The following is a 27,500-nucleotide window of genomic DNA, read 5'->3' on the forward strand; positions in this document are numbered from 1 at the left end:
AAGGTCTAGTAGGATTTTCGTTCTTTGCAAGAAAACCCAAAGTATAGGACACAAGGGCATCCCCACTGGATAACCCAACCCTTTTATCTAGGCCTTGCAGCTCGTTTACCCTCCTGGCTGAGGCCACAGCTATCAAGAAAAGGGTTTTCCTGGTTAGGTTTCTAACTGAGCAAAAAGACATTGGTTCAAAAGGAGGACCATATAACTATTTCAAGACTACGTCTAGATTTTAGAAAACTTGCAGTGTTTCCTTACGTTTGAATGTGTTGGAAGACTTAATCAGGTCTGTTAAGTCTTGGTTAGCAAGTATATAGAACCAAAATTGCTCTGTATCCTTTAATAGTGGAGGAAGACAGTCCTCTGGACTTCCTCAGATATAATAGAAAATTGGCACTCTCCAATAAAGATGCTCTAGAAGAAGAGACTATTTCTCCTGCACCATGTTCTGAAAATGGCCCATTTATTTTGGTAGATGTTAGATAATGACTGGTGCCTTCACTTGGAGATTGCTTTTGCAGCCAACTTTGAAAAGCCCCTGGCTTTGAGAAGTCGGACGACAGTTTGAACGCTGTCAGAGCCAGAGTGGACAAACCTTGGTTATACCTCATTATATGTGGTTGTCCAGACAGTTTTTGTCTTTGTGGGAGTAACCTGGGAAAATCTGCTAACAGACTGATGAGGTCTGGGAACCATTCTCTGAGTGGCCAGAATGGGGCGATGAGGATCATCGAGACACTTGTTGGTCTGGAACTTTTTGAGCACTTCCTTGATCACAACCATTAATGGTCTGTTCCACTGGGCCAGTACTGACTCTAAGCCAAGAGACCTGGTTACTCAAGAGGACAGTGTCCGCCCCTTGAGTACCAGGTTCGCCCACAGGTTTGCCATCTGGTGGGCCCTACCCCAAGACTGGCACATTCCCAAAAGCAGTCTTCCCTTGGGATGAGGGGAAGAAGTCACGACTTTAGACACTGTGAATGACCACAGGTCTAACCAGAAGACTGCCTTGAGTGCTGCCATGGCGGTAGCTTCCAGAGTTGCTACTTCCATTCTCACTCGTCAGGTGCTGCAGTGACAGACCCGGACCAAGGTGAACCAGGTTTGGGTCCACCTGTTTGGTTGGTAGAGGCCTCTCTGAGGGCATGCAGGAGAGCCTCTGGCAAGGTAGACGAGGGGAAGCAGCTTATCTGAGCGATTGGATATAAAAGAATTCTCCTGTCCGGAGACAAGGATATTCACCTGATCCAATACTCTATAACCCAAGGCTGTCCACGGTAGTCCTGTTGAAGTCCTGGATTCCCTCTTGGGTCCCAAAAATGATTCGAGGGGAGAAAGGCAATCTCCTGAAAAGGAGGCTGCGGCCATTTCCCGATATCATTGTGCTGGCGTATTGGTGCAACAATCTCAGCAAAGGTCCTCTGTATCTCGTGGGTGTCAGAGTCCCTAGGCAAAGGACCTTCAAGTCCTTCAAGAGACTGGTCTTCCCGATCTACTCTCCTGAGGGAAAACCTCACTGGACCCCTCATGAGGTCCTAGAGCCCCTCCAGGAACGTAAGCCAATGACGCTGAATCTCATGGAGAACACTCTACAGGATTCCTACTATTCACCTTGCCCCTCCCAGTGCAGCCTGAGGAAGTAGAGGGAATAGGAGAGGATCGGAAGCGCTTACCCCTCCTAGCAGTGCTGCTGTAAGGAGAGGTGAGCTGCACGCTTGCAGCCACCAACCCATGGTAGTGACAGAGGTGTGGGTCTAGGAAAGAGCAATCACCTCTGCAAGATGCTTTCCCAAGGAGAACGCAGGTTCTCACCGCATTGTAACAGTGCTACTAGCAATGCTGGTGGCAGGACTGGTAGCAATGCTGGTGGTAGTCGCGCCTCTGCTCGCAGCAGCGCGGGCCCCTGCCTGGCAAGAACATGCATCATCTGCACAACACGTACCATCCCTCTTCCAGGTGGAAACCTTCAGCAAGGAGGACTGTATGGGGAACCTTATCTTAGCCCTTCCAGATCTCCTATCCCAGGGATCAGTAACATCAACCTTGGCTCCTGACAAAGAACCAGGCTTGGTTTTCTTGAGTGGGTCCGAGCCATAGCTTGGCCCCTTCTCTTGACTTGTGCCATTGTCATGGCAGAGAGAACACTCCCCATCACCAACTGTGGATGCACGACTTCCCTTGGAAGGTTGTACTCTCAGGGAAACTTGCGAACGAGTCTCCGACACAGACCCAGTCCCCAGGCAGGGACTGGAGAGCGAACCTTAGTTTGAGTTCCAGAAGTTCCAGAGAGTATAGACCCTGGGGATAGTGTCTTGGTTCCCTCTCCTGATAGGAGTTGGAGAGCTGTGAAAGCCAACTCTCTCCTCCAATGCAGACCCTTAAAAGTCTCGTGGTAAGACTTCTTAGGGGGCCGTGAAACCTTCGCAAGGAAGGTGAGGAGGTGGAAGATGAAGATGACGACACCTTCTTTGATTTCTTCTTCAACAACTTCTGCAGGATAGAACATCAGCCAACTGGCCACCAGGAGCAGGGTTGGCAACAGGGACAAGTCAGGCTACAGGAGCAGGATCAGGCCCACAAGCAGGAGCAGTGGCGGGCATGATAGTGGGTATAGCAGGTGATGTCACCGCTTTCACTACCAAGGGAGACTGGTGGAGCAGGGAACCTGGATACAGCAAGCAGTGCCACCCCGAATCCAGGAGGAGGAGGTACTATGGGTGGTGGGAGGTGGAGTGATGACATGGTGTTGCAAAGCCATCGATACCGATGAGGAGACACTCGTTGGGTTGTGGGTCCAAACCAGTTGCAGCAGAGCATAGTAGCCGGGCAAGGTTACAGTTTCCGTGTTAATGGTGACAACAACATGGATAACAGCACTGCTGGATCCTCTGTTCAGATGCGCCAGCAGCGCCTCTACTGAAGGCAGTCCCACAAGCCCAAGGGAAGACCATACTTGACCTAACCCAGCCACCTCACCTCCAGAAGGAAAAGTCTGGTAATTATGGGGGGGGGGGGGGGGGGGTCCTCCTTGCTTAGAAGGACCTAAGCGAGAAAAGACCCTAAGAGGAGCATTAACTTGGTCCATGGGCACTGGCACCCCTCTCCTTCCTCCTTCGACTCATCAGAGGAGGAAGCAGAGAGAGAAAGAGAAGCCTCCCCCGAAGGGCTGGCAGAGAGCACAGGACAGTTGTTGGGAGAGGTAGAAGGATGAGGGGCTAGCTAATATGTATAGGTGTGGTTGGGGGCGAATTACTCCCCACCATAGGTTTGGGCTTCCTATCCTATCTCCTCCTGGCAAACTTCCCCAACTGTGAAGTGAACCAAAGGGAACACTCCGCACACTTAACACATTTAACCATTGCACTCGTGCCCTCGGCAAGAAGCACAAAGGGAGTGAGGGTCAACTTCTACAGAAGCATGGATCTTGCCGCATTTCTTGCCATCCACCACGGGGCAGCGTCAGCTAGGGGCAGAGGACAGCATAGGTCACAAATCAAGGGTTTGTTGTGGATTCATCACAACACACTTATTCAACCATATAAAAATCAAAATTATTTAAAGTAAATTGTATTTTTCCTAACTATACAAACCTGAGGTCCTTTACATTAGGAATTACTTTCAGCTTAGGCTGGAATTTGGCTGTTGAAGTTTTAACAAGGTAGTCAGGCAGTAACTACTGTCCGCTAGTCGGGAGTCCCGCATGACTGGATGTAAACATTCCAATTTGCTTTAGGGTCAGGAACAGATTGAGGGGTGGCATGAGGTGGGCCTATATGTAAAGGACCACAGGTTTGCATAGTTAGGAAAAATTAATTTTAAAAATTGTGATTTGTTCCTACACTTTATACAAACCATCGGTTCCTTTACATTAAGTATACTCACTGATTGGAGGGAGGAATCAGAGTGAGCCTCCTTGAACAGACGTGTTCACCCAACCAAAGGCCCCCTTCCTGGTTGTAAGAGTGAGGAGGGGACCCTGGCCTCTGGCCAACTGATTGGAGTATGGGAACTGCGTGACCATTGGTCAGACCTCTGCACCATTTCATAAGAGGGAAGTGTGCAGTCTCTTATGAAAAGCAATCAAGAACCTTTGCAGTCGGTGACAGTAAGGCAAATATATGTAAAAGTATTGGGTTTCTTACTACAAGGCTCCCTTTTGCCCCTTGCTAGGGAAAGGGACAGATATGTGCTTCTATATTCTAATGAAAGAAAATAGAATGAAGCTCTGTATATATAGCTTACCTGCATCAGCTGCTAGTTTCAGCGCAAGACGACCGTGACTCTCTGCCCACAGGAAGAGAGAGGAATGAAAAAGAGGTGGGGGGGGGGGGGGGGGGGAAAGAGGAGGCCAGTCACCCTCATTCACATGGTTCACAAAGGCGAGATGCAACCTTGTCCAGTTAAAGGAGCTGGGTAAGATGCACAACTTGTTGAGCAGCCACCACACGTCCCAAGGAAAAGGTGTCCAATGGCCTGTGGGCTATATCCTGAAGGTAGAAGGATGTGAAGGTGGTCTGGTTAGCCCAAACCCCCGCCTTCAGTACCTGTGGAACCGACAAATTCTTGCAGAACGCAAGGGTAGGACCAATACCTCTGATTTCGTGAGCTCTCAGACGAAAGGTACCGGTGTCTTCTCTCCCTTGGGAGGAGTACACTTTCCCGATCGCCTCATGAAGCCAGAAAGAAATAGCGTTCTTGGACACTTCTTTCTTGGTCATCCCAGAGCTGACGAAGAACCATCAGCACTCAGACCGGAGATGTCGAGTTCTCTTCAGATAATGCCGAAGCACTCTTAACGGAACAAGCAGCATCTCTTCAGGATCATTACCACATAAGTCCTCTATGGAAGGGATAGTAAAGGATTCAAATCTAGCATCAGAGATCGATGGATTCTGGGTCTTCGCTACAAAACAAAATGAAGCATAACCAATCCCCATCCCCTCGAGTGTTTCACGTCATAAGAGACTATGAAGTTCTCCTACTCACTTTGCTGATGCCAGGGTCAGCAGACAGATGGTCTACAGGGTCAGATCCCTGTCTGATGACTCTCGTAAGGGCTCGTACAGTCATCAAGTCAGGCTCCTTAAAATGAGTCATGTCCCACTCAGGAGGCCCGAACTCTCTGAGTGGTCAAGACCTCTCAAAGCTCCTCATGAGAAGAGATATCTCCATGGAGGTGGATATATCCAAGCCTCACAGTTTCAGGACCAGAGCCAAGGCAGACCTATAGCCCTTAATTGCAGAAACCGAGAGGAGATTCTCTCCATGAAGAAAGACTAGGAAATCCGTGACCTGCTGAAGAGTGGCTCTGAGTGGAGAGAGACCCTGTCTATGACACCAACCACAGAAGATGGCCCACTTTCCCTGGTATACTGCTGCAGAGGACTGTCTGAGGTATCCTGCACCTGTGTTGCTGCTTGGTGAGAAAAGCCACTCGCTTGCTAGAGATGGTGGATAACCTCCAGCTGTGAAGAGACGGGGACTATACTGCCAAGTGGTACCATTCTATGTGTGTCCGACATAGATGGTTGGGCCACAGAGGAATCTCTCTCAGTGCTTCGGAGAGAAGCGCCAGCAGATCGGGTTACCAAACAGCCTGAAATTATTTGGGTGCCACCAGTCATCTGAAGATTCTGGGTGATCAGCGCCCTGCTGATCACCTTGCAAATCAGACAGAACAAGGGAAAGGTGTAGACTTCAAGGTTGTCTCATTGATGTTGGAAGCAGCCCATGGGTCCGGAACTATGGAACCAAAAGCTTGCAGATTACTGTTGTGGCTGGGTGGCGAACAAGCCTATGACTGGACACCCCCATAGATCCACAACCTTTCTGCCATGTCCATGTGAAGAGACCTGATTCTGTCACTCATCAACACCATTGAGTGTCCCATCACTCGACCTCGAAACCTTGATTTCTAGGATGTTGATGTGAAGTTGCTTGTCATGTTGATCCCACACTCCTACAGTCAGAACTCCTCCAAGTGTGGGCCCCAACCCTAGGTTGGTGCATCTGAGAACAACAGCATGTCCAGAGGGAGTGTGCAACTCCACTCCTATTACGAGGTTTCTGTCATCAAACCACCAGGCTAAATCCCCTCTCATTTCCTCCATCAAAGGAACAGGAAAGGATTGAGGATCTTGAGCCTGTGACCAACACTCATTTAATCTCCTTTGATGAGACTGCAGGTGAAGATGCCCATGAGGGACAAGCTTCTCAAGAGACGACAGGTGACCGACCACGAACTGCCTTAGTCAAGCTGGCTGCTCCTGACCTGATAGAAACAGCTGAGCATGCCCAGATACTTTATCCTCTGCTTGGGGATGAGATATGAATTCTCAAAGTATATCACGATCCCAAGATAGCGACAAGAATCAAGAAGACGATCCCTGTATTGTAGCAACCGTGAGTGTGAACTCACCAGGAATAGCCAATCGTCAAAGATACCTCAGATGTATCCCTACAAAATAGGCCCAAGCTGAAACCAAGGTGAACACCTGAGGGGTGGGTGAGAGTCCAAAATAAAGTGCCCTGAATTGGAACACTGTCCCCTCGAGGATAAAGCCAAGGAACTTTCTGGAGGCCTGATGAATAGGTATCTAGAAATATCGTGAACCGAGTCGGATTCAACAAATCGGTTCAAAGGAGAGAGATCTATCACCGTTCTCCAGGCCCCCATGGCCTCCTCCACCAAGAAGACTTGGCTGTAGAACCCCGGCGAGTGATCCCGTATGACTTCCACAGCTCCCTTGCCCAGCATGGGTTGTACGTCTTCTTTCAGTTCTAGATCCTTGGCAGACCCAGGGATGTACATTTGAAGACGGACCGGAGTATCGGTGAGGGGTGGCCTCAATTTGAATGGTAGTAGTAGATAGCCTTCCCAAAGGACATCTACTACCCAGGTCTCTGCTCCATATCGCTGCCATGTTGCTCAATGGGTTGACAGGCACCCTCCTCCACAGTGGCAGCAGCTGGTGGGGAACGCTGCCTCTAGTGTTTCCCTTTCTCCTTTCCCTTACCTCCCTTCTCCTGAGGGAAAAGGGTTGAAAGGGGTGTGGTCGCACTCCCTTCAAGGAGAAAGAAGAGGGTTATGTATTTCCTCGTGCCCCCTTCAAAGGTAGAGGCTTCTCGAGAGCAGAGGAAGAGCTAGCTTGGCTCGAAAGCTTAGCCGAAGTTGCTTTAGAAGGCCCTGAGGTCTTTGCAACTGCCTAGTGGACAAGATGGTCACTGTCTTCAGTTCTCTGCTTGTCTACTGCAATGTCTACCATCTCTCTAGGAAAGAGAGTGGAAGAACCCAAGACCAATGTCGACTCTGGAACAACAGACCTGGCAACACAATTCAAGACAGGGTCCCTCCTGAACACCGGGCTCACAGTCAGATGGGCTAGGAAGGTGTTGGCTCTACCTCCAGACTGACAAAGTCTCCCGAGGTCAAGTTCTCCTTGTGGACAATAGCCCGAGGAAGCTGCGACCTTGGATACTGTGACTGACCACAGATCCAACCAGGAGACTGCCTGGAAGGCTGCCATAGTGGTGGCCTCCAGGTTCGCTGCCTCTTGTTGCGTGAACCAAACGTTCTCCGCAAGATGATGCTGCAGCGCCAAGCCAGGAGTTAGATGAACCAGCTTCGGCTCAACCTGTTTAGTCAACAGAGATCTCTCCGAGTGTGTATGAAAGCGCTTCTGTTGAGGCAGAAGTGGGGGAAGCAACTTATCCGATCGGTTAGCCTTAAGTGTACTATTCTTATCCAGAGACAAAATTATTCACCTGATCAAGGACACCTTTGGATAAGGAGGACCAGACCAAGCCTGTAGAGGCCCTGGGTTCCTTCGTGGGACCCCAGAACGACTTCATCTGTCAGGAGCAGTCAGTGGACACAGCTGTGGTTCTTTCCCCTAGGCCATTGTGCTGATAATTCGGTGCAATGACCTCAGCGAACATCCCCTGAATCTCAAGGGTGTCTGCATCCTGAGGAAAGGACCCTCAAGTCTTTCTAGGATGTGTTCCTCCTGAAACCCTTTTCCTGTGGCAGTAAGAACCTCTCCAGATCCCCCTTTGGAGGATGTGGTCTAGTACCCTCCATCACAAAAGGGGTCATGGTGATGTGCTAGGTATGTATATACCAGATGGGGTGGACCCATATACAGGCGGTCCCCAGGTTACGACGGGGTTCCGTTCTTGAGACGCGTCGTAAGCCGAAAATAGTCGTAAGGCGGAACATCGTCAAAAATCCTAAGAAAACCTTACTTTTAATGCTTTGGGTGCATTGAAAACTATGTAAACTGCATTCTTATGGCATTTTTCATAAAAAAACCCATCAAATATTGATTATTTTGCATTTTTGGTGTCATATTTCATCTCCCAGATGAGCGTTGTAGGCGTCGTAACCCTGGAACATGCGTCATAACCCTGGAACATGCGTCGTAACCCTGGAAATAACGTCTATTGACAAGCGTCGTAACCTCGGAACATCGTAAGCTGACACCGTCGTAACCTGGGGACTGCCTGTACTCAGGTACAGACACAGTGGTTGTTGTCAAAGGGGCAGATGAGAAGTGTGCCATGAGGCCCTGGAGATATGGTATATCAAGTAACCCCAGTTTCACCCAAGCCTGCTGCAAGTCCCCAACCGTTGAAGCCGCCATACCTGGAAAAGCAAAAGTCGGGTTAGAAGAAGGAGTCTTTACTCGCTCCGAATGGGGGAGATGTGGCCCCTGAATACAATTCCCTGACATACGCGCTGGGAGGAGGGACGCTTAGCCTTATCTAAATTATGAGTTTGTATGTTAAAATCGGATATAAGAACCACACACAAAAAGCATAAAAAAGAAAAAAGAACAGATCTCACAGGGAAGGTGAAAAATATCAACAGTACAAAGGGCAGAGAGCAAAAAAGCACGTCTGATCACCACAGCGGCTGAAAGCAAAGTGAGATGTTTACATCCACACGGGTGGGACTCCCAACTAGCAGACAGTTGTTACTGCCTAACTACCTTGTTAAAACTTCAATGGCAGAATTCCAGCCCACGCTGAAAGTAATTCCTAATGTAAAGGACCGAGGGTTTGTATGAAGTGTAGGGACAAATACCCAATTATACTAAGTAATAAAGAAAAATCCCACCAAGATTGAAGAAAACAGCGAATAACAGTCGGGTAGAGCAGTGTGAAACACGTCTGTTCACTACAATGGCCAAATGCAAATTGAAATGTTTACATCTGGTCGGTGGGACTACCAACAATCAGACTGGTAGTTAACTACCGAACCGCATTGTTTGAAGATTTCAGCAGCCTTGTCCAGGGTATGCCTCAAGCATTTTTTATTGTAAAGGACCTAGGTTTGCATATCATGTAGGAACGAATACTTAATTGCAATATACAATCTATTATACAGACCTGTAATTCAACATACTTATCTACAGTATACAGTTTAAGTTAGGCTGGTCTGTAAGACTAACATTGAAATTTTCTAAATTAATTGTATTTTTCCTAACTATACAAACCTCAGGTCCTTTACATTGCGAATTACCTTCAGCAAAGTTGTAAATGGTTGCTAGACTTTTATAACAAGGTAGTTCGGTAGTTGAATTAATGTTTGGGTGGGAGGGTTCCTCCCAACCAGATATACACATATCACTTTGCTTTTGGCTCAGGGGTGGCATGAAGTGGGCCTAATGTGTAAATGAGCTCAGGTTTGTATAGTTAGGAAATACAATTTACTTTTTAAAAAACTGTGATTTTTTCCTACATGGTATACAAATCCTCGGTCCTTTACATTAGGAAGACTTATACTATTTGGTAGGAGGATTCTGATATAAGTTCCGTAACTGACTGGAGTTTGCTTACCTCAATTCGACCCTGGTCGTAAGAGCTATGGAGATGAATCGTGCCTCTGGTGAAATTATCGGAGTACATGAACCGAGAGATCAGTCATCAGACTTCTCGGCATTCCTCCTATAGTGAGCGAGACATTTTACAAGAGAAAAAAACTTGGATAAAAGCTGACTGGTAATGACAATAAGGCAAAATACAAGTAGTGGGTTTGTCTAATTGTCTGGGACTTGCTTAACTCCCCTTGCAAGAGAAAGCAGAGGCTTCTATTGTCTGTGACAAAGAATGGTCACTCAGTTACTCACCTACCTGCATCATGACCTGTTCCAGTATGTGATGACCCTTCAGCTCTCTGCCCGCAGGAAAAATGAAGGATTGGGTGATGGAAGAGAAGGGAGCCAGTCATCCACATTCAAATTCTCATCCACAACTGTACATCTAAGGAGAGATGCTAATCTGTGCCGCTAGAGGAGCTGGGAAAGTTTACACAACTTATTGAGCAGCCACCACAGGTCCCAAGGAAAAAGTGTTCAAGGACTTGTGTGCAATATCACGTAGGCAGAAAAAAGTGAAGGTGGTCTGTCTTGACCACACTCCTGCCTTCAATACCTGGTGTACTGCCAGTTTCTTCTGGAATGTGAGTGCAGGAGCAATGCTCCTCACTTCATGGGCTCTCGGTCTGAGGGTATCGGCCTCATCAACTCCTGTAGCCGAACATATCTGATCACCTCATGAAGCCAGAAAGAAATAAGTGTTCCTGGACGAGTCCGTGCTAACGAAGAGTTGTCGACATTCAGGCAAAGTTGTTGTTGAGTCCTCCTCAGATAGCGCTGCAGCAACCTAACAGGACACAACAGCATCTCAACTGCATCATTGTCTACAAAGTCCTCTACAAAGGGACTAATCGAACCTGGTGTCAGGGACCGACAAGTTTACAGGTTTTGAGTCTTTGCTATGACCTCTGCAATAAATTTGAGCGTAACCTACCCTCAACCTCTAGACCATGGGTTTTCAATCTTTTTTTTAACCATGTACCCTTTTGGGTGTTTTTAATGTCAATAATGTAAGTACTGTTATGAAGGGAAGGGAAGTAAGTGCATAACCCTCCTAACATAACCAGTATTATTGTAAACAAAAAATTCCATAAAAATATTACCGGTTTCTATGCAGTAAATTTTCAAGTTGTGGTACTGAGCTGTAAAAACAAAATACATTATTATTACTTAAGCAGCAAAGGGAGTTAATGAGATTGCTGAAACTGTTTTTCATCAAATAAACTAGTGAGCTGAGGAGCAGTTTTTGCTAAAGCACATTGAAGGCCGGCTTCCACATTCATTCGATACCTTAGTTTTGATTTTATGACAAGTTAGCTGGAAAACCGAGTTTCACATATGATTTGGATATTTTCCACCAGAACCTGACTAAAGAGTTTTTCTCAAATAGATCACAAGCACTGGAGCCATCCATAAACTCTTCCTTAATAGCATCATTAACAAAAGCAACATCTGCATGGAAAGGGTCTCTAATTAGCTTTAAGTTTCCTTCAGACAAATCATAAAAGTATCTATTTCATTTTGTAGTGAGGAAAGGCAATCCACTCTCATAAGCTTACCATCTGAACTACAGTAGAGGTGTTTTGCCTGTCAGCAAGTGGGCCCCTAACTCAGATAATCTGCGGTGAGCGCATACCCCCTTACACACACTTGGCGTACCACCTGGGCTATGCGTGCCCCAGGTTGAAAACCCCTGCTCAAGAGTGTTTAACATCGAAAGATAAGCCATGCAGTTTGTCTACTCTTTTTGCTGATGCAAGGGCAAGCAAAAAGACTGTCTTGAGTGTCAGATCCCTGTCTGAGGGGTTGTAAGGAGTGCGTATCAGACTCCTTAGAATAAAAGTCGCGATACAAGCAAAGGGCCTGAGGTCCCTGGGTGAGCAAGACCCTTCGAAACTTCTCATTAAGAGGGATATCTCTAGGGGTGAAGAGAGAAGTTTTCACAGTGAACGAAGACTAAGAAGTCTGCAACCTGCTGAAGAGTGGCTCCAATCAAAGAGACACCCCTACAACAGCACCAACCACAGAAGACTGTCCTTTTACCCTGGTATATGGCTGCAGACTTCCTGAGGTATCCAGAAAGCTCTGTTGCAGCTCTGCGTGAATAGCCTCTTGCTCGCAAGAGATGGTGGATACCCTCCAACAGTTAAGAGCCAGGGTGTGCACTGCCTGATGGTACCGTTCTACGTGTGGCTGGTACAGGAGGCTGTGCCATTCGGGTAGCACTCTTGGCACCTCAGCTAAAATGCCAACTGGTCGGGATACCAAATGGCCTGGGGTCACTTGGGAGCTACCAGAATCATCCTGAGGTTCAGAGTGGCCATTGCTCTGTTGATTACTTTGTGAATCAGACAGAATGAAGGGAAGGTGTAGACATTGAGGTTGTGCCACGCATGTTGGAATGTGTCTTCCATGGCTGCCCATGGGTCTGGCACGATTGAGCAGAATCCCTGAAGTTTCCTGTTGTGCCTGGTGGCAAACTAGACTAGTATTTCACTTCAATTTCTCTGAAATATGAAAGAATTTACAAAGTGGTTGTTTGTACCAGCAAGGTTACTTGGTGATTATTCTGGTTTGTGTACCACATGCAAAGCTGTAAATAGAAATCCTCCAAGATGGAATTAACCAGAGCACTGGATAACTGGCTGTTGTCAGACTGCAGTGATTTTGAATAAGATAAGCGATACATTCAATTTTATGTGTTTAACGTCAGTCCCTGGGAAATTCCCACAATTTGGAACTTTACTGTTAAGAAGCAAGAAGCTAGGCCAGTCTACTCGTTTGAGTTACTGGGATTCCCATGGCCAGGTAGGGGTGAAGTGCCCTAAGTATGGGTAAGTTGGTGTGGTTAGTTTAGGTCATGATACAATATTCTACGTCTGGTTGTTTGGGTTTGTTTAATTAGGTCATAGCCAGTGCCAAAGCATGTGTCTAAACAGAACTTCAGTTCCAACGATCGGCACGTTGGGACATACATGCATGTTCTGGTTACTGTTTCAACTTCTGAGTGTTTCCCTTGACCCAAAAAACCTGTTATCCCACAAGGGTCCCCCTTTCCGGTTTTAGGTTTTCTTATCACTTCTATTTTTTTTAAATAAACAAATGCAGTTTACATTAGTTGGAGTTGCCATTTGCGCAGTGAAAATAAATTCTAAATATAATCAACTCCTGAAAGTATTTCTTGAATTTAAATATGAAAAAATTGTCAATTCTCACTGCACGCTTTTTTCGGCCATTGCATTTCTTAGCCGTGATTTTATACTGAAATTTGTAGTGGTATACTTTTCAAGATTTGAGGACAGGACATTACTAGATAACTCAGACACCAGGCTAAGTAGGCCCTGTAGCAATCCTGATGAAGGTTATGAAAATCCATGGCATTGTCTCAAAATCTTTGATGAATTAGCTGTAGAAGTCTGGAAGCTACAGCTAAGATCTGTCTATCTGCGAGTAGGAAAGAGAGCATGCTGATAGATCTCTCCTCACCAAACAACTGATCTATTCGTCTTACAATTGCCATTAATACGAGCAACCAATGAAAACCAATACAATGTAATGTGCATAGCAGTTATGTCATATATTAAAAAAAATATCATTCCAGTAACTGTAACTACTGTTTATAATAGTGATATGATAAATTACAGATCAGAAGAAACACAATATTTGGAAAGTTTGATAAGCAATATTTACTGCTACAATAGTTCAAATTTCATTTAATCTTCCTCCAGTCGAACCTATGTTAGGCATTTTCTCTTGGCTTTGGGTTTATCATCTCCATATTCAAGATGCACCGAACTAGTGACTTTACACTGTCGACAGAACCAGTTTTTACCTTTGGGGCGATTCTTGAGTCCAGCACACGTTTGATGGACCCAGTCTAGAAAAAAATCACAGACAATTGAAAGGTCGATTTCCAGATCGCCATTACATAGCATACATAGCCACCTGTGTTTAGCTCGCTTAATGCTGAGGACTTAAGGGATGTTCCACGCATCATAATCAAAGTGCGTGCGATGCTGGATTGTTCTTGTATGGTGTTTTAACGTTGCATGGAACCTGTGGTTATTCAGCAACGGGACCAATGGCTTTACGTGACTCGAACCACGTCAAGAGTGAACTTCTATCACCAGAAATACACATCTCTCACACCTCAGAGGAATGCCCGAGAATCAAACTCATGGCCACCGAGGTGGTACGCCAAGACCATACCACTGAGGCGCTCCAATGCTGGATTGAGTTCTTTAAATGTTTCTAACATTGCTTTCAAAATAGTTGTATCTTCGTACTGTACAATGAAAAGTACAACCACTTCCGTCTGCCCGTTGCCATCTGGTACAGCTAGAACATACAGAGGCATACGATTTTTGTTCAGTTTATACTATATACCATCCATGAATATCATCTCGAGCCACGCCTCATACACATCCCTCATTGACGGCATGTCTTTGTCTTCACCAATGTACTGTACATCTTGCACACTGACTCGTCAGACTCTTGACGCATTACGGATTTCCTGCACTCTGTGTAGCCCTTTGGCTGCCAGGTTTTCCAGTTTTTACGGCCAAATGATGTTGCAAAATCTCATTTGGCCTCAATGCCAACACTTCGCATGCATGGGCAGCATCATCTTTCGCCAGTCTTCTTTGTCTCAGCATATTATTATAGTACGTGGCTGCAAGCAGGTCATAGTTATGTTCGTCTTTGATTTTTTTAATCTCTCAAAGCTCCCCGTCATTGCTTACCAGAAGATGGATTTAAAACAAACAGCCTTTCAGGAATTTCTTTTGATTAGGTCTAATACCCTTAGATTTTGATGCAGTCCCATCCGCAATGCTTATAGCAGTATGTAAGTCTACTGTACTCCAACTCTTTTTTGTATAGTTGCCCTTTGGAGATTTTGCTATTTTCTTTGTTATTGATTCAGATCTTTTTATGCACAACTTAACGAAGTTCTGATTTTGGTATATACATCCAAAGCATCCTCCAAGTCCTTGAATGTGGAAAATCTGGATCCTTCTACAATAACATCTTCTGGAATGGCATGTTGGTCAACATTGGCATATACAGGATCCCTGTCAAGCTTGCACTGGAAACTCCTATCAGACCTGGAATAAACAACACCATATTCAGTTGAATCTCACAAAATTCATGCTCAACACAGAGGGTAAGAGAAACAGTGGGAAGAGGTGAAGCTACAACAGTCCTGCTTACTCATCCTCTACACCTGAGCACCCTACCTAGTTCCCAGTGAATATATAATCTATTCATGGCTAATAAGTTCTTGGCTGGTCTGGAAATCCATCAGTGAGGAGAGTAAACAAACAACTCCAACACTCATCTGGCAGTATCAATCAAATTTGAAGAAATTTGCACCTTTCTTGCTAAAAGCAAAAAAGAAAGTGAAAATGGCGACACCTGTTGGCCAAAGATTGACAAGAGCGTGCGGTGAGAATAAGGGTTGAAATTATATTCTACCTAAGTTTTTTCTCCCAAGTCACAATCTAAGGCCATAATCTCCAACTTTTGGGAAGGTGGTCTTGCTATAGTAGAGGTGGCTGCCAGGTGGCCATTTGGTATTTTACCCTATAATGTGGTCTGATTTTGACATATCCTTTTTGGTAAAAATGTCAATGGTAAAACTGAAAAACACCTAGGTACTAGACTAGCTATTACATTTGAATATACTGGCAGATCAAATTCAGTGGGACTGGCCTCTTCTGACAACTAAGTCCTCTGCATCCAAGGTGATTTGAGAACTTTTTGATAACACGGTCAATCACATGACAACACTTAACACTTGAAAGTGCACAGCCGGCCTAAAGGTAGAGAAAATTCAGATCGCAAAAGTCAAATGATATCTACCATTATAGGTACTAAGAATATGATAATTTTCATAAGATTAATGTTGTACAGTAGTACCTATAGTGTACCTATGCAATTAGTATACATAGTAGTACTACTACTACCTAGGAAAATCAACCATGGTCTAGGGGGAAACACTGCAGCCGATCCATCGTCATCATGTGGCTCAGCCTTATTCAATCGATATTCAATTGGTGAAACAAGAATACAATTATACCTTTAAGCATACCATTCAAAAGATTGAAATTTCGTCAACATAATGTGATATATGAAAGCGCCATACAAACTAAAATAAGCACGTGAGGTCTTCGTAATTTATGTTTTCAAGGCAGTTTTGAAATCCAATATGGCGGCAACCGCATGACTTGCTGTTCGTAGCCACAGCCAAGCCACCATCTTTCCCAACCTTCCCAGCACTCATTTGAACAATGTTAGCATATATATGTAACGTTTGTTGATCTTACTCAAGATTGCAGTTGTAATCAGCACAATAAAACAACATTTTGTTGCCTATATTAGTGAAAGTATGAAACTTTTTATTCCTGGGGTCATGGATTGAACTGAAATTCATTTTTACCTTGTCATCGGTGGTTTTATCCTCGCTGCCATCACAACTGAAAATCCACAGTACTTATTTGATTGTAATTATAAACATTTTGGTCTTAATTCACTCCAAATTGCACTTGAACTATGCTGCGGTTCCTGGTTCCTTAGCGCTCACTCCACAAACACAGTTATGGGCAGCACATGAGTACACGGTTTATGCGGTGCAAAGCTTTATTCCCTTAATTGTTTACTTTACTCATTATTTAGTTTAACTTTACTTTGTTACTTCAAAATGTTTATTTAATTCATGTCTATTATCCCTTCTTTGCAACCAAATTAACCCTGAAAAATTACAGATATTTCTGAAGTACATACGAGCAGACAACGGCAAAATGGCTCATTGTTGCCAATCTAGTGGAACTTCACACATACGCCGATGCATTTACAAATTGTTTCCATGAATTCTAGTCATAGTAATGTAGTAATGATAAAATTGCTATAATAATAAAATAAATATACTACAAATAGATAATGCTAATTTTCACTTTATTTTCTCATTTTGGAGGGGGTTAAAACACATACCAATTGACAACACTGATAAACAACTGAAGAGCGCGAAGAACGCCGAATGTACTGTTCACAAGCAAAATTGTTGATATTTGAGTCAGGAATCTAGTTACTTTTTCAACAACTATATTTTCAAATTAATAATCATGAATAGGGTAAAAAAACCGCATGGTACAGGGTGGGGTGGACCATGTACGACCAATGTGTACAAACCCAAAAAAGTACATTATAACGCGTCCTGACATCGGAGATGGGCATCAGACGCGACTCTTGTTGGTGAGAAACGGAGCTAAAGACCTCTACTCCGTGTCAGGACGTGTTATAATGTACTCTTCTTGGGGTTGTACACATTGATCGTACATGGTCCACCCCTGTACCATGCAGTTTTTTTACCCTTTTGTAAAAATATTTATGCAATTCATGACATACTGTCGATTAACTATTTATTTAAATAATTAGGGTAGAATACCATGGCAGGCCAACCCTCATCACGGTGGACGGGTCTTATTCACTCGATATTTAATTGGTGAAACATGAATACAATTGCAACTCTAAGCATACCATTTAAAGACTGAAGTTTCGTCAACATAATGTGATATATGAAAGCCCCATACGAACTAAAATAAGCATGTGAGCTCTTCGTAAAATATGTTTTCAAGGCAGTTTTGAAATCCAATATGGCGGCTACGTTTTGCATGGAAGGTTCTCATCAGTGACGGCCACCATCTTTCCCCAGCCTTCCCAGCACTCATTTGAACAATGTTAGCGTATATATGTAACGTTTATTGATCTTACTCAAGATTGCAGTTGTAATCAGCACAATAAAACAACATTTTGTTGCCTATATTAGTGAAGTTTGAAACTTGTTATTCCCGGGGTTTTTGTTATGGTTGGAACTGAATTCATTCTTACCTTGTAATCGGTGGTTTTTATCCTTACTGCCATCACAACTGAAACTCCACAGTGCTTATTTGATTGTAATTATACACATTTTGGTCTTAATTCACTCCACAGTGCACTTGAACCACACTGTGGTTCCTGGGTTCCTAAGCACCTCACTCCGCAAACACAGTTACGAGCAGCAGACGACAACACTGATTATGAGATGCAAAGCTTTATTGCCCTTATTGTTTACTTTACTCAATATTTAGTTTAACTTTACTTCAAAATGTTTATTTAATTCATGTCTATTATCCCTTTTTTGCAACCAAATTAACCCCCAAAAATTACAAATGTTTCGGATGTATACTTACGAGCAGACGACGTGAGGAAAAATGACTCATCGTTGCCAATCTAGTGGAGCGTCACACATACGCCGATGCATTTACAAACTGTTTCGATGAAATTCTAGTTGTCATAGTAATGCAGTAATGATAAAATTGCTGTAATATGTACGTATATATAATACAAATAGATACGCTAATTTCACTTATTTCCCCGGTTTTGTGTAAGTCTTTATACCTAGTTTGGAGGGTAAACACATACCAATTGACAACACTGATAAACAATTGAAGAGCGCAAAACGCTGCAAAGAATGCCATAGTCCCCTTGAATAAGTACTGGTAAGAGGTTGGGTTTACGATTGTTGTGATGAAAGTGCCCCAGCGTCTATGGGTACAAGTGGTGTGCAGATTTAGCACAGGAAATGGGAAGTTTGTTGACACAAGCGACTCCGTAAACATCAAGATGGCGTCAATCTTCGAAACATTTTTAGTTGTAGAAGTAAAAAAAAAATTTCTAATGCGTTTAGTGAGATTTCCACTGCCGTAGCCACCCTTTTCACTACCCTCTGTTTAAACTCTTAAAATTTGGCCTTAATTTCTAACTTTGGAGAAAATACTTACTTCGAAAGGAGAGTAGAGGTCTTTAGCTCCGTTTCTCACCAACAACAAGTCGCGACTGATGCCCATCTCCGGTGTCAGGACGCGTAATAATCTACTTTTTCGGGGAGGGTGGCAAGCGTTGATTGTAGGTGGCCTGTTTGGCCTGCTGTGATGTTTTACCCTATATCTAGTGCACGCTTCTTCCTCAACCAAAAATGACAATTTGTCGAAAATTGCATTTTTCCTAAACTATACAAACCTGAGGTCCTTTAACAATAGGAAGTAGCTAGCGGCAGCTGGAACGGTCGTAAGCTTCGAACAAGGAGAACGGTAGTTAACTGCTTGTCCGATCGTCGCGCGGCTGGGAGGTAAACAAATCACTTTTGCTTTTGGCCCATGCAAAATACGCAGAGTGAGGGGTGGCATGAGGAGGGACTATATGTAAAGGACCTCAGGTTTGTATAGTTAGGAAAAATGCAATTTTCGACAAATTGTCATTTGTTCTGATACGTAATACAAACCATCGGTCCTTTAACAATAGGAAGACTCACTTCTTGGTGGGAGGAATCTGAGTCTTTAGATGAACAGACTGGTGTTCGTCCATCCCTGGAATGCCTCCCTGGTCGTAAGAGCGAGGGAGGGATCCAAGCCTCTGTCCGATTGATCGGGGTGTGCACCGCAGGATCAATGGTCAGACCTCTGGGCCGAGTACTAAGAGAGAGGCAAGCGTATCTCTTCGTACCAGCATTGTAAGAACTTTTCCTGTACATGAGCAAATATAAAGTAATGGGTTTGTCTCATGTAGGCATCCACTTCCTCCCCCTTGTTTGGAGAAAGTGGTGGGGGAATACATCCTATCTCTAGTTAAAGAGATAGGATGGAGCTCGGTTGAATAGCTTACCTGCATCTGACTCCCTTCCAGCGTGGTAACGACCGTATCCCTCTGCCCACAGGTAGAGGTAAAGAAAGATGGTGAAGAGAAGCCAGTCACTCTCTCATTCGCACATTCATTCTCCCAGTCATACCAGGAATCGATGCTGTTCTGCCTGCTCGGGTGCTGGGTAAGCTTACACAACGTGTTGAGCAGCCACACAGGTCCCAAGGAAAAGTATCCAAGGACTTGTGGGCAATATGGCCCGAAGGTAGAAAGGACGTTGAAGGTGGTCTGGTTGGCCCAGACACCTGCCTTCAGGACCTGCGCCACGGAGAAGTTCTTACGGAACGCTAAGGAGGGTCCGATACCTCTGACTTCGTGGGCTCTCGGTCGGAGCGTACGGATGTCGTCGCTACATCAGCCTCCGTACGCTCTCCTGATCACCTCACGCAGCCAGAAAGAAAGCGTTCTTCGGAAACTTCTTTCTTGGTAACCCCAGTGCTAACGAAGAGGCGTCGACACTCAGGCCTGAGGTGTCGAGTTCTCTTCAGATAGCGCCGTAGCGCCCTCACAGGACAAAGCAGCATCTCATCCGCATCGTTATCGGTGAAGTCCAGAAGGGAGGGGATCGTGAAAGACTCGAACCTGTCGTCAGGGATCGACGGATTCTGAGTCCTTGGCTACGAAGTTCGGGACGAAATCGAGCGTCACAGATCCCCAGCCTCTGGTGTGTTTAACATCATAAGAAAGACCATGTAGTTCCCCTACTCTCTTCGCCGATGCCAGGGCCGGGCCAGCAAGAAGAGGGTCTTGAGGGTCAGATCCTGTCTGACGACTCTCGAGTGGCTCAAAGGGTCTTCGAGTCAAACTCCTAAGGACGAGAGTCACATCCACGCAGGGGGCCTGAGTTCCCTGGGTGGGCAAGACCTTTCGAAGCTCCTCATTAGCAAGGAGATCTCGAACGAATTCGAGATGTCCAGTCCCCTCAGTTTTAGGACGAGAGCCAGGGCGGCTCTATATCCTTTAACTGTGGGTACTAAGAGGAGCTTGCTTCTCGGCGAAAGAAGAAAAACACGAGGAAATCCGCTACCTGCTGAAGAGTGGCTCTGAGAGGAGACAGACCCTGTCTACGACACCAACCACAGAAGACGGCCCACTTCCCCTGGTACACAGCTGCAGAGGACTGTCGGACGTGTCCAGCCATCTCTGTTGCTACGCTACGAGAAAAGCTCTCGTTCGCAAGAGATGGTGGATAACAGCCAGCCGTGAAGTTGAAGGGACTGGACTGCTTGGTGGTACCGTTTCTCCGTGTGGCTGGGCTAGAAGGTTGTGCCAATTGGGTAGCTCTCTCGGTGCGTCCGCAAGAAGAGCCAGCAGGTCCGGATACCAAACGGCTTGAGGCCGTTTGGGAGCCACCAGGATCATTCTGAGATTGGGAGTGACCAGCGCTCGACTGATCACTTTCCGAATCAGACAGAAGGGAGGAAAGGCGTAGGCGAAGAGGTTGCCCAGGGGTGTTGGAGAGCAGTCCTCTGCAGCTGCCCAGGGCTCCGGCACCGGCTGAAAAGAAAAACCTGAAGTTTTCTGTTGTGCCGGGTGGCGAACAGGTCTACGACCGGTCACCCCCACAGGTTGAAGAGCCTTTCCGCACGTCTTGGTGTAGAGACCATTCGGTCCCTATCACCTGATCCCGACGGCTGAGCTTGTCCGCTACTACATTCCTCTTGCCTGGAATGTAGCGTGCTGACAGCTCTATCGAGTGAGCCGTGGCCCACTCGTGCACCTGCACCGTTCACTGATGGAGCGGGAAGGAGACACTAGCCCCCCTGCTTGTTGACATATGCCACTACTGTGGTGTTGTCGCACATCAACACCACTGAGTGTCCCACCAAGCGGTCCTGAAACTCTCGGAGAGCGTTGAACGCCGCCTTGAGTTCCAGGACATTGATGTGAAGGTGCCTTTTTCCGTGGGATGGGTCCCACACCCACCCCACGCAGTCAGCACTCCTCCAGGTGTGCGCCTCCCCCATCCCTCGGTCGATGCGTCTGAGAACAGAAGATCTCCGGGGGGGGAGTGCGTATGGGCACTCCTCTTTAAGAGGTCTTGTCGTCGAGCCACCAGGCTAGGTCCTGCCTCACCTCCGTGAGAGCCACGGGAAAGTTAAGAGGATCCTTGGCCTGAGACCAACTCTCCCTTAGCCTCCACTGGAGAGACCGCAGGTGAGACGCCCGTGAGGGACTAACTTCTCGAGTGACGACAGATGGCCGATCACGACTTGCCATTGCTGTGCTGCCTGTTCCTGCCGAGACAGGAACCGGCCGGCTGCCTCCCTGAATTTGCTGATACGCAAGTCTGCGGGAAAGACCTGCCACCCTGCTACCGTGTCTATCAGCATACCAGGTACTTCCATCTTCTGCTTGGTTCGAGATCGGACTCGTAGTTTATCACGATCCCCAGATCGCGACAAAACTTGAGGAGTCGATCTCTGTCTGTAGCAACTGCGAGCGGGAGCTCGCCAGGACTAGCCAATCGTCGAGATACCTCAGGAAGACGTATCCCGTGCGAATGGGCCCAAGCTGACACCAGAGTGAACACTCGCGCTGAACACCTGTGGGGCGGTTGAGAGACCGAAACAAAAGTGCCCTGAATTGGTACACCGTCCCGTCGAAGAAATGAAGCGGAGGTACTTTTGGAGGGACTGATGGATGGGTTATTTGAAAATACGCGTCCTTCAAGTCCACTGAAAGCATGAAATCGTTCCCCCTGATCGAGTCGAGCACGAGCGTGCCGACTCCATCGTGAACGCGTCGTGCGCAACGAAGCGGTTCAGGGGAGAGAGGTCTATCACCGGACGCCAGCCCCCCGATGCCTTCTCCACTAGGAAGAGGCGGCTGTAAAAGCCTGGTGACTGGTCCTCCACGATTTCTACAGCTCGTTTCGCCAGCATGGTCTTGATCTCCTGTCGAAGAGCGTTGTCCTTTGCTGATCCCCGGACATAGGTCTGTAGATGGACGGTTTGGAGATGAGGGGGGGCCGAGACTCGAAGGGTAGTAGATATCCCTCCCGAAGGACGTATACTATCCAGTTCTCGGCGCCAGTAGCGCTGCCAAGTCGCCCACCCAATGGCTCGCCAGGCACCCCCCCCACTTCCGGCAGCAGGTGAGGGGGAACGCCGTCACTAGCGTTTCCCTCCTCGTTCGACTTCTTCCAACCACCTCCCTCTGGGGAAAGGGAGGGTTGGGAGGAAAAGGGCTGGATTACGGCCTCCTCTAGCAGAACGTCGAAATCAAGCAGGAGCCTTCACACGGGGCTTGGACGGTGCAACCGTCTTCGCCGCCGTGGAAGCGCTAGCCAAGCTCTTTGGCTTGGCCGCAGTCGCTCGAGATTGCCCAGTAACCTTCGAGACTGCCTGGTGAACTAAGCGGTCACTGTCATCAGTGCGCCGCCTTTCCACCGCAGCGTCCACCATCTCTCCGGGAAAGAGAGCTGGGGCAACTCCTAATTGGTCCATTGCGAAGCCCGAGTGCCGCCTCACGCCCGGACCCCCCTTGGTCACTCGGGTAAGGACTGCGTCCCTACGTCGAAGAACCAAGTTGGCCCACAGGTTAGCAGTCTGATGGGCGAGGTAAGAGATCGCTCTTCCTCCAGACTGGCACAGTCTCCTCCTGAAAGAAGCGTCGTCTTCGAGAGCAGAACTCCCAGAGCCGGCCGCTACTTTGGATATTGTGAGGGACCACAAATCCAACCAAGAGACTGCCTGGAACGCTGCCATAGCGGTAGATTCCAGGGCAAGTGCCTCCTGCTGCGAGAACCAGAGGTTCTCCGACAGGAGCTGCTGCAGGGACACACCTGGAGTCAGCCTCGCTAACTCCGGGTTACCTGTTTCGGCAGTATCGGGTCTTCCGAAGGCACGTAGAAATCGCCTCTGACGCTTAGAAGGACCGTCGGATTTCACCGCGAATCTCCCCGTCCTGAGACGAGATTCTCAACTGATCCAGGACTGAGTCTGCAAGTTCTAATCGTGGTAACCCCACCATCATTTTGGGTTCCCTCTTGGGACCCCAAAATGATTCGAGCCGGGACGTGGGCTCTGCCGGTGGTAGCGGCGATCCTTCCGCAAGGTCATTATGCTGACGAATCAGCTTAATGACCTCTGCAAAGTTCCTCTGTATCTCGGGAGTTACTGCGTCTTGTGGAGTAGGACCGTCCAGTCCCTCCAGCAAGAACAGATCCGTGTACTCCTCCTTCAGAAGGAGGAACAGCGGCAGACCCCATGACGGTCACCTCCAACTACTTGCGCGTATGTTCTGGTCGGTCCTAAAACCGTGCCTGAGCCATACGGCGTCATAGCGGGATCGCGAGCGGCGCACTCTCGTGATCACTCCTCGGTACCTCCCGCTCCTCCCGGTATAGCCCGAGGAGGTTGAAGGTACGAGAGGCAGACCTGACGCTCCCCTCGCTCGCTGGCAGGACCAGCGTGCGGTGGAGGGCTGCTGCTGATCGTCCAACCCAACCCGCGGTGGCGATCGAGCAGCAGTCCTAGCCTTGCCGCTCGCCTGGGGCGAGAGGCTCGGCTGAGAACGTCGAGGCTGATCTCTAGCGTCAGGCGAGCTGTTGCTGGTTACCGTCTCCGCCCGGTCCCTATGGGAGCGGCGGTCAGGTGACCTGCTAGGCTCTCTGTCGCGGCGAGACCGGCCAGCGTCCTCTCGGCGCGTCGAGCCGCTGGTCACCAGCCGTGGCTGGTACCGACGGCCGCGGGGACCCCTTCCTCGCCTCAAGTGCTGTGGTCAGCGACCGTCACGTCAACCCGAGCAGCCAGTTGGTCGCTGCGCGAGCGTCCACTGGCCTGGCGAGAGTCGTGTGCACGACTCTCGCCAGTCTTCTGCTTCGCGCCGCTGTCTTGATGGCGGACGTCAAGACTTTGGCTGGACGGTCTCCCGTGGAAGAGCGTCCACTCGGTACTTCTGCGAACGAGAAGCTGGCCGAGACGGAACCTGGTTTAGCGGCAGGACCGCTAACACCAGGTGAGGACGTTCCAGCCGAGGCTGGTACACCTCTGGTCCCCGTCGTCTTCTTCTTTGCAGAGGAAGAGACGGGCCCCGTTCCCGAAGGAACAGGAGGACCAGCAGAAGAGCTCCCCGACTCGCCTGAGCGAGACGGGCCCTTAGAAGATCGAAGGAGTCTTCTTAGGGGGGGAGGAGGCAGCCTTCCTTCTTCTTCGCTGTTTAGCCTTAGAAGTCGAAGGGGAAGAGGAGGCAGCAGACGACGAAGAAGACGACGACGACACCTTCCTCTTCTTCCTCTTCTTCTTCGCCAGGCTCCGCAGGACAGACGTCAGGTCTTCCATCCAGGAGGGAGCCGGGGCAGTTGCCGAAGCAAACAGGGCCCGACTGCACCTGTCCGGAAAGACCTGAGACTGTGACAGCACCACCAACAGCAGGAACAACAGGAACAGGTCCAGGAACAGCAGGAACAGCATGCACATTATCTGAAAGGGAAGGAGCAGCAGGGACAGCAACAGGTACGGCAGGCATGGCAGGAACCGCAGGAGAGCCAGGCGTCCTGTCGGCAGCTACCGTCATTCTCGGCACTGGCGGGCAGGTCCAGGGGGGTGGTACTCTTGGGGCAGCGGAAGTCCAGGGTCGGCAACACAAAGAACCCAGGTGGCGTGGCACCCGTCCTCTTTGGTGTACGGCAGTAATAGGTTTGTGTATTGCAGCCGTGGGTGTCACCGTCATTGCATGTGGTGTATACACCAAGTGCCGGTGGCATGTCATACGCTGGTGTTAGATATGGTGGTAGTGGTAGTGGTTACCGTACCCATGAGTGACCACTGCCGACCCCGCCAACCGCTGAATCAACCCCTGTATACTAGGCACTCCCTGCAGTCCCAGCGACTCCACACCTGTCCCAGGTCGTCCTTCGCTGATGGCACACCTGCGGAAGCAACAGTGGGTTAGTCAGAGGGGTCCTCGCGCCTGGGGGGAGAAGAACCCACCCCCCCCAGAGCGGACGGAAGACCCCCGAATACAACTGGACGTCCGGGTAGCGGGCGCCCTCCTCCACACTCGACGGATCGAGAGAGGAAGGACTCCGATACCCCCCCCGCAGGGGAAGGCGCGAAACGTGGGGGCTGGCCGGGGGGCAGGAAAGAAGACGAAGTGTCCGTTACCAAAGGAGTCACTGGACTTTCCGATGACTTCTTTGGCGGCCTAAGTCTCTCCTGCCCTCGTACAGCACCCACTGCGCCTCGGACCAATTCATACATGTTACACATGGCTCGGTGCGGGAGCATTCTCGCCCCCGACACCGAGTACAAACCTCGTGTGGATCCACATCCACAAATGATCTGAATCCGCCGCATTTACGCCCCTCCAGCCCGGGACACACTCTACGGGCGACTGGGGGGGCGCGGCGAAATCTCCATTTCTTGATCACTCATTATTGCAATGAAAAAAGAAATGTAAATGTACTTACAATCATACACTCTCAAACACACTAGGAAAAAGAGGCTGATACTCAAAGCAAACGACAAAGCGGGCAGAGCGATGACGAGCACGTCCTATCCTCACACGGCGAAAGCAAAGTGATTTGTTTACCTCCCAGTGACGATCGACAAGCAGTTAACTACCGTTCTCCCCTTGTTCGAAGCTTACGACCGTTCCAGCTGCCGCTAGCTACTTCCTATTGTTTAAAGGACCGATGGGTTTTGTATTACGTATCGGAACAAATCGTAGTTTCCTTAGAAAAGTAGTGGTTGGAAGTCAGTGTTTACATTGTTGTGATGCCCCAGCATCTGGGTACAAGTGGTGTGCGGATTTAGCACAGAAAATGGGAAGTTTGTTGACACAAGTGACTCCACAAACATCGATGATGGCATCAATCTTCAAAATACTTACAGTGTAGGTAACGCCAAAAATTTTGAAAGTGTCATGGAGGTAGTGTGCACTGCATATGGCCACACTTTTCATTAACCTCTGTTTAATCTTAAACTATGGCCTTATTTTCTAACTTTGAGAAATATTTGCTCGAAAGGTGAGTAGAGGTCTCAAGCTCCTGCTCTCACCATCAACAACTCATGACTGATGACCATCTCCAGTGTCAGGACGTGTTAAAGTACTTTTTCTCGGAGGGTGGCCACAAATGTGGTAGGTAAAAAACCGCATGGTGACAGGGGTGGACATGTACAATCATTGTGTACAACCCCAAGAAAAGTACATTATAAACGCGACCCTGACACTGGAGTAGAGATATCTTTTTAGCTCTGTTTCTTCACCAACAACCAAGTCGCGACTGATGCCCATCTCCGATGTCAGGACATTATAATGTACTTTTCTGGGGGTGTTCACGTTGATCGTACATGGTCCACCCCTGTACCATGCGGTTTTTTACCCTAGTCAGTGGGCTCGGCTAGTCCAGTCGGTTGTCAACCCTAGCTGATCCACCCTCCGAAAAAGTACCTTTGCTTACTTCAAAATAAGAGTAGAGTCTCGAGGTGTTGCTCCCACCACTGATGACTTATGACTGGTGCCCATCTCCAGTGCCAGGACGTGTTAAAGTACTTTTTCAGAGGGTGGATCAACAAGCGGCCAAGACTGGATCAGCTAGTTCACTTGGTTGTTTCCCCTATACTAGGTAGTAGCTAATGGAATGAGGGTAACCATACATGCTAATTTTCTAGGCTAGCCCTATAGTAGCCTAGTACTTGACTACAAGTTAACTGTGATCTGACCTACTACTACTACCTATTTCTATAAATACTGTACAAAATAAAGTACTACCTCAGGCAGGCATCTCCTACTACCAAGCTAGCTAGGTAATGTCACTTACTTGTGAAACGTGATCCCTTGTTCTTTCGTGATCCTGTTTCTGTATGTATAACAATTTAGGGCCCAGCACAGGGTACCAGAGGAGGCTTTGTTGCTGCTGGTCTGAGGGGTTGCTTCCGCTGC

At 47.7% G+C, this 27,500-nt stretch overlaps 1 protein-coding gene across 1 annotated transcript in view; it reads right to left on the reverse strand.

Moving 5' to 3' along the window:
• Positions 1-27,500, reverse strand: part of LOC135225741 (uncharacterized) — a 133,731-nt gene that overhangs the window by 106,081 nt on the left and 150 nt on the right. The window contains exon 1 of the mRNA XM_064265134.1: positions 27,379-27,500. This exon is cut by the window's right edge and continues 150 nt beyond it. Coding sequence (XP_064121204.1) covers positions 27,379-27,500 — 122 coding nt within the window. The remainder of the gene's footprint in view (positions 1-27,378) is intronic.

The sequence above is a fragment of the Macrobrachium nipponense genome, chromosome 13 (genome assembly GCF_015104395.2).
Source record: "Macrobrachium nipponense isolate FS-2020 chromosome 13, ASM1510439v2, whole genome shotgun sequence".
Lineage (NCBI taxonomy): Eukaryota > Metazoa > Arthropoda > Malacostraca > Decapoda > Palaemonidae > Macrobrachium > Macrobrachium nipponense.